This window comes from Chionomys nivalis, chromosome 4 (assembly GCF_950005125.1).
Source record: "Chionomys nivalis chromosome 4, mChiNiv1.1, whole genome shotgun sequence".
Lineage (NCBI taxonomy): Eukaryota > Metazoa > Chordata > Mammalia > Rodentia > Cricetidae > Chionomys > Chionomys nivalis.
This window is the reverse complement of record NC_080089.1, coordinates 20,858,571-20,874,101: the sequence shown is the minus strand read 5'-3', so window position 1 is coordinate 20,874,101 and position 15,531 is coordinate 20,858,571. Positions and strand designations below refer to the sequence as shown.

The 15,531-nt window shown below is 45.2% G+C and overlaps 1 protein-coding gene across 6 annotated transcripts in view; it reads right to left on the bottom strand.

Moving 5' to 3' along the window:
- Positions 1-15,531, bottom strand: part of Ilf3 (interleukin enhancer binding factor 3) — a 40,094-nt gene that overhangs the window by 14,404 nt on the left and 10,159 nt on the right. For 4 of the 6 annotated variants that reach the window (XM_057766911.1, XM_057766906.1, XM_057766912.1 and 1 more), the window contains exons 2-5: positions 3,730-3,829; positions 3,370-3,408; positions 2,752-2,978; positions 1,946-2,123 (exon numbers count right to left, since the gene is read on the bottom strand). In XM_057766911.1, the coding sequence (XP_057622894.1) occupies positions 1,946-2,123; positions 2,752-2,978; positions 3,370-3,408; positions 3,730-3,732 (447 nt within the window). In that variant the 5' untranslated portion in view covers positions 3,733-3,829. Of the gene's footprint in view, positions 1-1,945; positions 2,124-2,751; positions 2,994-3,369; positions 3,409-3,729; positions 3,830-15,531 lie in introns of all 6 variants that reach the window. The other 2 variants (XM_057766909.1, XM_057766910.1) reach the window with 2 other exon arrangements.

The following is a 15,531-nucleotide window of genomic DNA, read 5'->3' as shown; positions in this document are numbered from 1 at the left end:
GACCCCATGGGAGAGATGCACATGCATTTCTATAGCTTATAGCCAATGACAGACATGGGTGTATATGCGTCCTGCAGAGAATAGCTATGGGTGCTCGACAGTCCAACCTCAACTTCTTTATAAGATAGCTTCTATTAACTGGAAAAAAAAAAATCCAGTTTCTTAAACTATTTTTGTTAAAAGAAGGAAAGTGAGCCGGGCAGTGGTGGTGCACGCCTTTAAACCCAGTACGGGAGGCAGAGTTCAAGGCCAGCATGGACTATAGAACTAGTTCCAGGACAGCTAGGGCATTACACAGAGAAACCCTGTCTTGAACAAGCAGAGAATAAATAAATTAAATAAAATAAATAAATAAATAAGAGAGAGAGAGAGAGAGAGAGAGAGAGAGAGAGAGAGAGAGAGAGAGAGAGAGAGAGAGAAGGCTGGGCACTGGTGGTGCACGCCTTTAATCTCAGTACCCGGGAGACAGAGGCAGGCAGATCTCTGAGTTTGAGGCCAGTCTGTGCTACAGAGTGAGTTCTAAGACAGCCAGGGCTACATAGAGAAAACCTGTCTCAAAAAAGGAAAGTGCATATACTATAGAGGACATATGCCCTGGAAATTGGTATGCAGATTTCTCGACCTCAGCATGGCTCACCTGCTGGATGAGGTAATTCTTACCTAAGAGAGGAGGCTGCCCTGTGTCACACAGGGTGTTCAGAGTATCCCTGGTAACCACTTCCTAGGGGTAGGAGTACCTCACTTCTCCCAATCTCAGATGGCCAAAAGTGCCCAGGGAGGGTGGAGATGTGAGATGTCAAGAACCACTGACACAATGAGCATGGCCTAGTGTACATACTAGGGATGGACTTGGGCAGGCTCACTAAACACAGCTATAGGCACATGTTATAAGGCTCCTACCACATCCATTACAGAGCCTAGAGAATACAAAGCTCTTTCTTTCAAAATATTTACCAAAGTGCTCCACATAACAATCTTTAGAAAGAGACAATAGTAATCATGAAATCACAGCTATGAGAAACCATCTGAGGGTATGACCTTCAGGAGTTCCTCAAGTTTCTAACACTTGCTCTTTCAGATCTCAATTCATACCATTCTCTGAGCAAGTACCCAAAAAGCCTTATATTATGGAATGTTTGCTGACACACAAAGATATTTTTCTTTGCAGAGTAACGTAACAATACTTAAAACCAGCTTTGAATTTCTGTGCGCTTATCTTTTAAATTAAATCTAGAAGAACTTTTCTGGAAATGCAGAATACAATAGTAAAGAATCTCTGTTGTCTCTGGTGGCCCCCACTGGGGACAAAATGGACAGATTATCAAAGCAAGTGGGGGAAATAGATACATATAAATCTGGCCTGGGTCTGGCTCAGTAAATGTTCAGTAAATATCAAAGACTTATTTATGCAATATTTTAGTAATGATTTGATTGAGGGTTTTGGGGTTTTTTTTTGGGGGGGTCTTACTCTAGAGCCTAAGATGGACTTAAATACTCATAGTCTTCCTGACTCAGCATCTTAAATGCTGGGATTACAGGTATAAACCACCACGACCATACTGTTCCTCTTTCTCTCACTGAACTGCACCACTGAGCTCAGTCAGGTGAGTGGAGTTTTAAGTATGTCCAGGTCTGATCCATGAAGAATTAATGCCCTTCCTTCATCCCATCCAGCCTACACATGATATTTCTAGCCCAATAGTCTAGGCTTCACACATGAGGGCACAAGGCTTTCACTAACTAGCAGAATGGGCACCACTATAAACAGCAGATGCCACAGACCCTCAATAGCTCTGTGGTGGCCTGCTTCTTATCAAGGTGAACACATGACAAATACAAGAGATGCTCCCTGGCACATGGCACAGATGGGCCCTCTCTTCCTCTAATCATCTTCTCCACAAGTGCTAAAATCCCCTCTGGCATGGTAGTGTTGCTGGTGACTCACAGTGAGCTGGATGGCCAGGTTGTCAGCCACCTTGTCCAGAAGGGCGGTTGTGGGCTTCTCCTTACAGAGCAGAACCAGCTCCAGATCCAAGTCCCCCTTGAGCAGAAGACCCTTGGCTACCAGGCCGACCCGCATCACGCCCCTCAGGGTCCTAGTCATGTGTTCCGCCTTCTGTTCCCTGTGAGACAGACAAAAGTCAGGCTCAATGGGAAGCCAACCTAGCCAGTACCAAAGAGACTGGCACTTCTTCTTTTTTTTTTTTTTTTTTTTGGTTTTTTTTCTTTTTGGTTTTTTGAGACAGGGTTTCTCTGTGGCTTTGGAGCCTGTCCTGGAACTAGCTCTTGTAGACCAGGCTGGTCTCGAACTCACAGAGATCCGCCTACCTCTGCCTCCCAAGTGCTGGGATTAAAGGCGTGCGCCACCACCGCCCGGCGAGACTGGCACTTCTTAAGAGAGATGCTAGCCTAGCTGTGCCACATGGTGACAGAGACCTGCAACCCCAGCATTCAGGAAGCTGAGGCAGAAGGACCTCTGTGATTTTGGTGCTACAAAATGAGCTGAAGGTCAGCACAGGCTATCCCCTAAGATCCTGTCACAAAACAAAACAAACACACTACAAGAGCTAGGCAAAGCAGAGGCAGAAGTCATCAGGAATTCAAGGGCAGCCTTTAATACACAGTGAGGAAGCAAGTCTGGACTACATAAGATCCTGCCTGAAAAGACCTGCCTTCCTCAACAAACACAGAGAGAGAGAAAGAGAAAAAGAGAGAGGGGAAAGAGGGAGAGAGAAAGCACCTGAGACTCACCCAGCCCCTTCTTTGCTCTCGTCGTCTGGGGGCGTGTCCATATTGTCTGCCTCGGTGAACTCATTGCCCTTCTCCTGCTCATCAATCCAGTCAGAGACAGCCTTGAGGGCTCGCTCAGTGTGAGATACCATATTCTGTACGGCCTCCAGCTCCTCTTGCGTTGGGTATACTGAAGAATGTTTTGCCATGACATGGCGATCATCATTCACAAAAATTCTCATGGGACGCTGGAAATGTGAAAACTATGCTAAAAATGATGCAAGGACAGCCAGCAGCCCACCCCTTACCACTTAGTACCATTCCATCCTTCACAGAAGATAGACTATGGGAACGTGGCCAAGGGCCTGAGAGGACACTCTTCCATGCAACAGCAGAAATGGGGTACTTTACGTATCGCTCACTATACTACAGTAGTCCCCCCTTATCCGTGGGGTACACATTCCAAGACCCCAGTGGATGCCTTAAACCGCGGATAGCACCAAAACCAAAATATGGTCTGAGTTTAACCTCTACGCACACTGGTATGGTAGTTTAATTGATCAATCAGGCACAGGAAGGGCTTAGACAGGACGGAATGTGAATGTGCTCTCCCTCCAAGTAGCTGATCATCCTACTCACCCTTCTTCTTCTTGTGATGAAGTGATGATGATACAATGCCTACGTGATGAGATGAAGTGAGGTGAATGACGCAGGCATCAGGACGGTGCACAATTTAAAACTTAGCTATTTTTTCTTTCTGAAAATTTCCACTTAATATTTTCAGATTGCGGTGGACCGCAGGTAACTGAATCCGCGGAAAGCCAGAACACGGCTAAGGGGGGACTACTGTATTCACATCGTGACACATAATTACTTTAGAAATTCAAATGTCTAAGACAAAAATGCTAACAGTATCAAATACTTTGGGGACATGCTACAGGTATCTTTGTATATAAGTGAAGAAATAGTGTCTATGAGCAAAGAAAAAAACTGTCTTACCATTTTTCCTTCCTTTTCTCTTGTAGTGTCTGGAAATCAGTCCTGGTTTATCTTTTCAAATTGTGACAGCTTTCCTTGGTGTTACCAATACTTCAACTATCTATAAGACCAGAAAACCTTTTTAGTTTGAAATACCCCAGAGACAGTTAATCTCAGAAGCCATATACTTGGTTGTAAAGATGAAGGAGTTTGATCACAAGAGTCTGCTCACAGCAGGACACATCTGTCTTCCCAGGTAACCAAGTCAAGGCACCAAACAACTCACTTCAATTTCCCTTCATATGAAAACAGCAGGCTTCCAGATACCTATCTGAATCCAGCCACACAGAGGCACCTGTTTCCCTGTGGTTCGGTTCATTTCTTCCTATACAGCACGCGAGGAGTTGGGGTGGGGGAGCACAGCAGAGAGGGGTATCAGGATTTTATGCAACCCAGGCTGGCCACAAAGTCCAAATCTTTCTGCTTCCACCTCCGAAGTGCCAGGAATACAGACATGCACCCCTCAAACCGAGCTTGGACTCTTGCAATTCTAGAACAGGGACTCATACAGGTCTATGTTCTACCACTGACTATAACCCTCAACCCCAAGTGTCAATCATGCAAGTGTGTGATATATGCACCCAAGTCTTTTGCCAATTTTTCAAAACAGAGTTTTTCTGTAACTTTGGAGTCTGTCCTGAAACTTGATCTATAGACCAGGCTGGCCTCAAATTCAGAGATCTGCCTGCCTCCTGAGTGTTGGGATTAAAGACATGCATCACCATCACCCAGCTATGCACACAAGTCTTTGTGGGTACACAGGAAAGACGAGAGGGCTTTAAGTGTTCTGTGCTATCACTCCCCACTTTATCCCCTTGCAATAGAGCCTCTCACCAAACCTAGAACTACGTTGGCACCCAGAAAGCCCCTGGTATCCTCCTGTCTCTGTCCCACCCACAGCACTAGGGTTATGTTTTTCATGAGGCCATGTCCAGCTTTTTACAAGGACACTGGGAATTCTTATTTCATTCATTTCTTTTGATTTTGGTTTTCGAGACAGGGTTTCTCTATATAGCTTTGGAGTCTAGCCTCAAACTCACAGAGATTCGCCTGCTCCTGCCTCACCAGTGCTGGAATTAAAGGTATGCAACAACATTGCCTGGCGACACTGGGAATTCTAACTCAGGTCTTCGCAAGCATTCCTATTCATCAGGCCATCTCCCCAATCCCAGGGTTGGTTTTTCAAGGCAGGATCTCCTATAGCTCAAGCTGGCCTCAAACTTGCTATACAGGAAAGATGACCTTCAATAACCGATTCTCCTCTAGCCCTACCTACCTCATAGGCATTTGTCACAGAAAGAAAGATTTTACTTAGTCTGTAGTTCTGGGCTCAACCAGAGAGACTCATGCTCAGAGTTAAGTACATGCTCATTTCACTGGCTATACTCCAACACCAAAGCATGCTGGGCTTTACAAATGAACTAGAGCAGAAAGTGAAACAGGTTGCTCAGTAGTATAGCATGTGTTTAACACACTGCAGGCACTGAGTGTTGTCCTCAGAACTAAAAACGAAAACTCAAAACATAATGTAAGTTGGGAATGGTGGCACACATAAGTGATCCAGGCAAGATTAGATTTATTCATTTTATTTTATGTGTATGAGTGTTTTGCTCATACTATGTAAATGCCTGGTGACCAAAGAGGTCAGAAGAAGGCATCAGATTTCCTGGAACTGGACATGTAGATAGTTATGAGCATGCGTATGGGTGCTGGGAACCAAACCCAGGCCCTCTCTAAGAGCTACAAGTGCTCTTAACCACTGAGCTATGCCTCAAGCTCCCAACCGGGCTTAAAAAAAAAAAAAATCCCAGCACTCGGGAGGCAGAGGCAGGCGGATCTCTGTGAGTTCAAGACCAGCCTGGTCTACAAGAGTTAGTTCCAAGCCGGGCGGTGGTGGCGCACGCCTTTAATCCCAGCACTCGGGAGGCAGAGGCAGGCGGATCTCTGGGAGTTCGAGACCAGCCTGGTCTACAGAGCTAGTTCCAGGACAGGCTCCAAAACCACAGAGAAACCCTGTCTCGAAAAACCAAAAAAAAAAAAAAAAAAAAAAAAAAAAAAAAAAAAAAAAGTTAGTTCCAGGACAGGCTCCAAAACCACAGAGAAACCCTGTCTCGAAAGAAAAGAAAAAAAAAAAAAAAAAACCTTTTCTAAGAACAAACTCAGGTTTCTCCTTGCAAGAACTTTACCAATGGAGCCATCTCTGCAGGCCTTAAAGTACTATGTATTTAAACAATAGGCAGACAAGTCCCCTGTTCCTAGGGCCTTGGCCATCTAGTCAACAGTAAAAAAAAAAAAAAAACCTTCCTTCCCTCCACATGTAATCTGGTACCAGGAGTCAAGGCTTTACTCCCCACACTGAGTCTCTGGGACTCTAGGTTGACCTCCACTATAAGAGCAGGCCCTTTATGCCTGGCAGTGGTGGCGCACACCTTTAATCCCAGCACTCGGGAGGCAGAGGCAGGCGGATCTCTGTGAGTTCGAGACCAGCCTGGTCTACAAGAGCTAGTTCCAGGACAGGCTCCAAAACCACAGAGAAACCCTGTCTCGAAAAAACCAAAAAAAAAAAAAAAAAAAAAAAAAAACCAAAAAAACAAGTTGTGAAGAGCAGGCCCTTTAGCCAAGGTACAGAGGCTAAGACTATTATTTCATTAAGGGGTTTATGGAATTGCATGGTGATTCATGCCTGTAACCCCAGCCTTCAGGAGACTGAGACATGAGGACTGCTCCAAGTTCAAGTACAGCAGAGCTATGTAGAGAGACCCAAACAGGCACTGGTGACGTGGCTCAATTGGTACATGCTATACATATGAAGTTTGGAGTTCCATCCCAAGCACCACATGAACTTTTTTTTTTTTTTTTTGGTTTTTCAAGACACGGTTTCTCTGTAGCTTTGGAGCCTGTCCTGGAACTCCCTTTGTAGACCAGGCTGGCCTCGAACTCACAGAGATCCGCCTGCCTCTGCCTCCTGAGTGCTGGGATAAAAGGCGTACGCCACCACCGCCCGGCACACCACATGAACTTTGACGTGGTGGCACACATCTTTAATTCCAGCACTCAGGAGGAGGCAGAAAGTCATCTTCTGTTACATAAGGTGTTTGAGATCTGATGTGGAATTCCCGTCTGTATGCTGTGAATACCATTGGTTAATAAAGAAACTGTCTTAGGCCTGCAGAGGACAGAATAGAGGTAGGCAGGAAAAACTAAACTGAATGCTGGGAGAAAGAAGGCGGAGTCACTGAGAAGCCACGTAACCCCACCGAGACAGTCAGAACTTTACATGGTGAGTCACAGCCTCGTGGCAATACACAGATTCATGGAGATGGGTTAATTTAAGATATGAGTTAGCCAAAAATACACTTAAGCTATTGGCCAAACACTATTGCAAATAATATGTTTTCTATGTGATTATTTCTGGGTTGAGCAGCAGGGAACAAACAGTCTCTTACAACAGAGGCCAACCTAGGTTATGTGAAACTCTGGAGGTTGAGGCTGGAGTTCACTCTGAGGCCAAATTGGGCAAAATGGCAGAAAGCCTGGGGGGAGAGGGGGAAAGAAGAAGAGAAAGAGAAAACAGAAAAACAACCTAAGGGCAATGGAAAAGGCTCAGTGGATAAAGGACCTTGCTATGTAAACCGAGTCTTACATAGTGCAAGGAGAGCATGCAGCCCCCTCCAGGTGTCCTCTGATCACCACACACACACACTCACACCCTCCCAAACATCAAGCATGTATGCACAATAATATATGAAAATTTTTAAATTTAAAAAAAAAAAAAAAAACAGGCTGGAGAGACCGCTCAGTGGTTAAGAGCACTGCCTGCTTTTCTAAAGGTCCTCAGTTCAATCCCCAGCTACCACATGATGGCTTACAACCATCTGTAATGAGATCTGGTGCTCCTTTCTGGGCTGTAGGCATGCATGCAGGCAGAATACTATATACATAATAAATAAATCTTTTTTAAAAAAGAAAAAAATCAAGGACTAGAGAGATGGCTCAGTGGTTAAGAGCACAGGCCGCTCTTCCAAAGGTCCTGAGTTCAATTCCCAGCAACCACATGGTGCCTCGCAACCATCTATAATGAGATCCTGATGCCCTTTTTCCACATTCAAGCATACAGAGCACTCATACCTTTAAAAAATACATAAATAAAGCCAGGCAGTAGTGGCACACAGCTTTAATCCCAGCACTCCAGAGGAAGAGGCAGATGGATCTCTGTGAGTTCACGGCCAGCCTGCTCTACAGAGTTAGTTTTTGAACAGCCAAGGCTATACAAAGAACTCCGTCTCAAAAGACAAAAAGAGAGAGGAGAGAGAGAAGTTCCAGCAGTCAGGGACAAGAAACAGGGTCTCTCCCTTTTCTGACGTAGGGTTGCTACTCCACAACACAAAACCTTAAGCTTATGGTATGTTGGCCATCTTTCCACCTCTAATTATACACAAGGTGAGGTTTGCAACACTGTGCTGCCAAACAACAAACCAGATAATAATCAAGCCTTCCCAGACACTGGGGAATGGTCCTGAAGGAGAATTCTCATCTTACAGAAAATGTGGCTTTAAGCTGACAGCACTGTGCAGCACGCAGGTCATTCCTTCACCTTGACTCCACTACAGATTCCCCCAAACAATCTGAAAGCAGCTCCCAGCCCGCTGCCTGCCACCAATCTAAACTGACAAGTCATGTCACTCTATTTTTGTTATTAAAACATTCTGAAGGAATGAGCTGTGTGTAATTCCAGCAGTTCAAGGCAAGCCTCAGGGACAAGAGACCTTGTCTCAAAAGATAGTTGTTGCTCTTGCAGAGGACCAGAGTCCAGTTCCCCGCACCCACACTGAGTGGCTCACAACCTCCTATAACTCTAGCTGTAAGATCTCTGTCAAATGTGGGGTACATGGGGGCTGGAGAGATGGCTCAGAGGTTAAGAGCACTGGCTGCTCTTCCCCGGGTCCTGAGTTCAATTCCTAACAACCACATGGTGGTTCACAACCATCTGTAATGAGATCTGGTGTCCTCTTCTGGCCTGCAGTGATACATGCAGACAGAACATTGTATATATATATATATAATAAATAAAATAAAAAAAAATGTGGGATACAGGCCTTTGATCCAGGCATTCAGGAGGCAAAGGCAGGTGGATTTCTGAGACTAGTCAGGTCTACATAAGGAGTTCCAGGCCAACTAGAGATACACAGTAATACCAGAAAAAGAAAAGGGGGTGGGGGTGGGGGATGGCCTAGAACATACCTTAATGGTAGAGAGCTTTGCCTAGCATATATTAAGACCCTGAATGCAATCTCTAGTACCACCAAAATAAACAAACCAAAAAACCTGAATAAAAAACTCAGAGAGGCTGAAGAGACAGCTCAGTGGTTAAGAGCACTTACTGCCTTCTCTTGCAGACGACCAGGGCTCAGTTACTGCACCCACATGGAACTTACAACAGTCTGTTCTAGGGGATCAGACACCCTCTTCTGGCCTCCTTGGGCACTGCACACATACGATGCACAAATACATACATGCAGGCAAAACACACATAGATATATTACAAAAAAAAAAAAAAAAAAAAAAAAAAGGAAGAAAACCCAAAAATAAAGGGAGACAGCTCTGGGTCAGAGGGTTAGACTGTAAGGATCAACAGGACAACATGGGACAGAGGCTGTGGGGCAACAGTGTACAAACCAGAACTGCAAAAGAAACCGGTGTACCTATTACTCTGCTGTCAGAACCACAATACACAAAGTATGATGTAGCAAAATTATCAACTGTTCTTGAACTGTGAAAGACCACAATATTACAGAAGACATTTAACAAAACTCCAAGGGGATTTGAGGCAGGGAGAGCAGGCAACCTTACCTCCCTGTGTTCAGGGCAGAGGCACACTGCAGCAAGGCCTTATATAAAGGTATCTGTTTGTTTGTTAGGCAGATTCTCACTGTAAAGCTCTGGCTGGCATGTAACTCAGAGATCTGCTTGCCTGTCTCCCAAGTGCTAGGATTAAAGGTGCCACCTTGCAGAGATAAAAATTTAAAACGACGACAACAACAACAAAAAGACTCACTGCCCAATTTTCTAAGTGTACATCTTTGAAATGTACTTTCTTCTAGCTATAAGGAAAGAAAACAGGACCACCTCTCAAACCATGTTACTTTGCTAACACACAGCTGTGATTCTTACCCATAAAGATCACCTTTTCATTGTTCTGGAGGTGCTAGGGATGTTCTTCAGCAAACTGCTAAGACTTTTTTTTTTCCCCCTGGTTTCTCAAGACAGGGTATCTCTTTGTAGCCCTAGGTGTCCTAGACCAGACTGGCATCGAACTCATAGAGATCTGCCTGCGTCTGCCTCCCCAGTCCTGGGAATGAAGACATGCACCATCACAGCCTGACTAAACTAGTAAGACTGCTAAGAGCAAAACATATTCCCAGTGCTTTGTGCTAGTGTTATTAAAGAGAGAGTCCTGAGCTGGGGAGGGGACTCAGTGCCAAAAGTGTTCGCTGTGTAAGTGTGAGAACCAGTCTGGATTCACAGATTCCACACAACAGCTCCGTAATCCCAGCACTTGGGAGGCAAAGGATTCTCTGAACAAACTGGTTAGCCAGATTAGCAGATCTGTTCTGGGTTCAACTGAGAAATTCTGTCTCTATAAAATAGAGAACAAGTAAGACACCTGCTTTCAACTTTGGCCCTCCATATTCACTTGTATACACATGTGGACAAGCACCTACACACACATGCAAACATGCATTCACACACCACACATGCATGCACACAGGAAGACTTGTTGTGTTGCCAAGGTTGGGTCCAAAGGCCTTAGCCTCCCAAGCAGCTGAAAGACAGAAGCCTGTCCAGTGTGGTAAATGAAACTTCATTCTGAAATAACTGCAGCTACACACGCAGCTCCAAGAAGCCAGACAAACACACTGAGCCTTAGTCCTTCCACAGTCACAGCTCAACAGACTGACTATGATGCTGACAACAACATGGTGGAAGCAAAGAACACTGCCCAGGCATAATGATCCCACCCCTAACCACTAGCAACCACTTGCCCAATTACTATGTTAAGAATGGCATATGGGCCGGGTGGCACATGCCTTTAATCCTAGCACTCGAGAGGCAGAGGCAGGCGGATCTCTGTGAGTACAAGGCCAGCCTGGTCTACAGAGCAAGTTCCAGGACAGACTCCAAAACCACAGAGAAACCCTGTCTCAAAAAACAAACAAAATGAAAAAAAAGAAAAGAAAAGAAAAGAAAAAGGCGTAGGGAACAAGGTGGTGTCTGCACACGCCTTTAATCCAAGTACTTAGCAGGCAGAGGCAGGCAGATCTCTGAATTCAAGACCAGTCTGGTAACAGTTCCAGGACAGCCAGGGCTACACAAAGAAACCCTATCTCAAAAAACCAAAAGAATGTCATAGGGGGTTAAGGCATAGCTCAGTGGTAAAGTAAGTAAGATACCCTGGTTCAAACTCAATCACCACAAAAAGGAGAAAGAATATCACAAAAACAGAATTGCAGGGCTGGGATGATGGCTCAATGGGTAAGAACACTTTCTATACAACTACAAGGACCAGAGTTTTCATTCCTGACATGGCCAGCCAAGACATATTCCTGGAGTCACTGCACTGGAGGCAGAGACAGACAGAGTTAATGGGCTCAATGGCCAGTCAGTCTAGCTGAAATGGACAGCTCTGAGTTTACTGAGACCTATCTCAAGAGAACAAGGCAAGAGTGATACATACAGCAGAACATGCAACTTCCCCTCTGGCCTCAGTGGACATGTGCACAAGTGTACACACAGGCACACACATAAGCATATTTCTCATATAAAGTGAGGTCAAGCCAGGCAGTGGTGACACATGCCTTTAATCCCAGCACTTGGGAGATAGAAGCAGGCGGATCTCTTAGTTCCAGACCAGCCTGGGCTACAGAGCTGACATGTGACAGGACTGTTACACAGAGAAACTTTGTCTCGGAAAACAAAAGAAAACAAAACTCAGGTATTAGGCTTGTGTAACAAGAGCCATTAGCCCTTCAAGCCACCTTACAGGTACATTTGGTTTTAAAATGTGTATGTGGACTCTCACAAAAAGAACCACACTACACTGTCTGTCTGACTCTGAGGCCACTGTTCCTACTGGATTACTTCATTCAGCCTTAAGAAAAGAGGAGAAGCCTAGTCTCATTGCAACTTGATATACCTTGGTTGGCTGATATCCATGGGAGGCCCACCTGCATCTGAAGAGAAAGTGATTGAGTGAATGGGAGGAAGGGTAGTGGGGGAAGAATCTGGAGGGGAGGGAGGGGAAATTTTGGTTGGGAACTAAAAACAAAACAAACAATAAAAAAGAAATAACTTGTGACCACAACATTTTTTAAAAAGAAAGAAAAAAAAAGGAAGAAAGAAAATGTGTATGTGGGTATATACGTTCAGGTGCCAGCAGAGTGTTGGTCTCCAGACCTGGGTACTGGGAACTGAAATTGAGTCCTCTGGAAGAAAACAAAGTGTTTTTTCTGGTTTGGGGTTTGTTTGTTGTTGCTATAGTTGTTATGGTTTTGATTTTTTGAGTCAGGGTTTCTCTGTGTAGCCTATCCTGGAGCTCACTCTGTAGACCAGGCTGGCCTCGAACTCACAGAAATCCACCTGCCTCTGTCTCCTAAGTTCCGGGATTAAGGGCATGCGGCCAGCCACCACTACCACCCAGTTTTTTAAAATAATCCTTTTAAGATGTATTATGTATACAATGTTCTGTCTGCATGTATGCCTGCAGGCCAGAAGAGAGCACCAGATTTCACGATGGTGTGAGTCACCATATGGTTGCTGGGAATTGAACTCAGGACCTCTGAAAGATCAGACAGTGCTGTTAACCACTGAGCCAACTCTCCAGCTCCCACAAAGTGTTCTTAACCATAAGCCATCTTGGCCGGGCGGTGGTGGCGCACGCCTTTAATCCCAGCACTCGGGAGGCAGAGGCAGGCGAATCTCTGTGAGTTCGAGACCAGCCTGGTCTACAAGAGCTAGTTCCAGGACAGGCTCCAAAACCACAGAGAAACCCTGTCTCAAAAAAAAAAAAAAAAAAAAAAAAAAACCATAAGCCATCTTTGCTTCTTTTTTCCACTTTGCGGGGGGGGGGGGGGGGGGGGGAGTATGCAGAAATTCACTATGTATCCCTAACTTGCCTGGAACTCACTATGAACAAGGATGATCTCAGAGATCCACTTGCCTTTGCTTCCTCCATGCTAAGATTAAATATCACTATTCCCAGTCATTTTTGCTTTGAAACAGTGTGTCACTTGGTAGCTCCAAGCTGACCTCAAACTTGATACTTTCCTGTCTCAGCCTCCATACTGCTGGCTTTATGAGCTTTTGCCAACATTTGGGAGGTAGAAGGAGGATCAAGTCAAGGACTACATGAGATCTTCCTTTGCCTTGCATGTGTGAGGCCCTGGGTTTGATTTTTAATGGCACAGGAAAACTAAGTGAATAAATAGACTGAAGTAAACATACCAAAAATAATTCAAGCTCCCCTTCCCACTTGGCAGATACAAACCTGAGTTGCATAGCTATGGTCAGGCACGCTAGAGTACCTCTGAGGACACTAAAGAGACCCCTTCTGGTAAGGCTGCAAAAGTCCCTGTGTGCAGAGACCAAACAGCTTGTTTCTGAAAGGCTGGCACCTATACTTTGGTACCAATTTAAATGGGTCTTATTCTGCTCCCCTCCAACCCCTGGGTTCACAACAGCCTTTGCTCCGGCCTTAGGCTTTTTAAATAAATTATAAAATAAGAGAAAAAATTAACCTACAAAAACTCCAAAACAGTACACCCAGAGGCAAATCTAACTGGCAACATTTCATTTTTTTTTTTCTTGAGACAGGGTTTCTCTGTAGCTTTTGGTTCCTGTCCTGGAACTAGCTCTTACAGACCAGGCTTGCCTCAAACTCACAGAGATCCGCCTGCCTCTGCCTCCCGAGTGCTGGGATTAAAGGCGGGCGCCACCACTGCCCAGCCCCGCAACATTTCATTCTTTAAAACCACACACAAGCAAGGCATGGTGACCAGAGCCAGAAGTCCCAGCATCTGGGAGTTAGAGGATGAGGTTTGGGAGTTCAGGGCCAATCCCACCCACACAGCAAGCTGCAAGAGACCGTCTCAACACACACACACACATACACACACACACACACACACACACACAGAGAGAGAGAGAGAGAGAGAGAGAGAGAGAGAGAGAGAGAGAGAGAGCGAGCAGACACTGAGATGAAACCAAGTGTTAGCAGTCATAGGGCAAGCACCAGTGCAAGCAGTTGGAAAGACTGATGACCCCCCCACACACACAACTAAATGCTGAGCAAACCAGGCCTCATGAAGATGAAATGACAGCTGTGTAGCATGCCTGAGAACTGCATCATGCATTCCAGAAATGCCAGTAGAACCACTTCATACCAACCACCCAGGATCATACTCAATTACATACTCTAATGACAGCATAGAAAATTAAATGATACTTGGTGCTTAGATGAGGCCCAGAAGATAATGACCCTGCCAAGCATAATGGAAGATGCCTGTAGACATACTCGGGAGGATGAGGCAGGAGGACTACTGTGAGATGGAGAAGGCCAGCCTGAATTAGAAAATGAGACAGTTTAAAAAGTTAAGATAAAGCCAGACGATGGTATACATAGGCCTTTAATCTCAGGACTCAGGTGGCAGAGGCAGATGGATCTCTGAGTTCAAGGCCAGCCTGGTCTACTGAACTAGTTCCAGGACAGTTAGGGCTGTTACACAGAGAAACCCTGGGGGTGGGGGTGGGAGGACAGTTACTGGGGAGTGGGGATGGGGCATGTTTTTAATCCCAACAGCAATCTGAAGGATGAGGCATATGGATCTGAGCTCATGAGTTTGCGACCAGTCTGGTCTACATGAACTACAGTGAGACCCTGTCTGAAAAGAGAGAGGGAGGAGGGGAGGCAGGGTGATTAAAGAGCATGTACTGCCCTTGCAGAGGACCTGAAGTCAGTTTCCAGCACCTTCGTAACTCCAGCTTCAGGGTATCTAGCATTCTCTTCTGGCCTCTGAGACTACCTGTACTCACATTATACATACAAATACACAATCAAAAATAAATCTTTAAAGAAAGAAAACCTGGGTGTGGAGGCCCACGCCTGTAACTCTAGGTAGGTGGATCTGTGTGGGTAGATTAGGTCAGCCTCATCTACACAGCAAGTGTCAGGGCATTCCAGGTTTAAAAAAAAAAGCATTAGAAAGAGGAGGAAGAAGAGAAGAGGAAGAAGGAGGAAAGAAGGAGGGAGAAAAGAAAGGGAAGAAAAAGAAAAGAAAAAAGAAAGGTGGCACACACCCAAAACTTAGCAGGCAGAGGCAGGAGCATCTCCTGAAGTTGAGGCACAGAAGTAACAGACCAGCCAGGACTTCACAGTGAAACCCTAACTCAATAAAGGGTGCAGAGAGACCTTGGGGGACCGGAGAAAGATAGCTCAGTGGTTATGAACTCATACTGGTCTTGCAGAGGACCGCATGCTTGATTCCCAGCAGCCACAATGGGTGGTGGCTCACAACTGTCTGGGACTTCATTCAGCTGCAGGGCAATCCAATGAACACGTCAGGCCCCTCAGCCACCAGTACTCACTTGCACATACCCACACACAGACATTAAAAACTAACTAACCTACTTGTGTTTTTTCCTTTAATTTTTTATTACATTTGTTCATTTAGTATGTGGTGTGGATATACCTATACTACAAAATATATG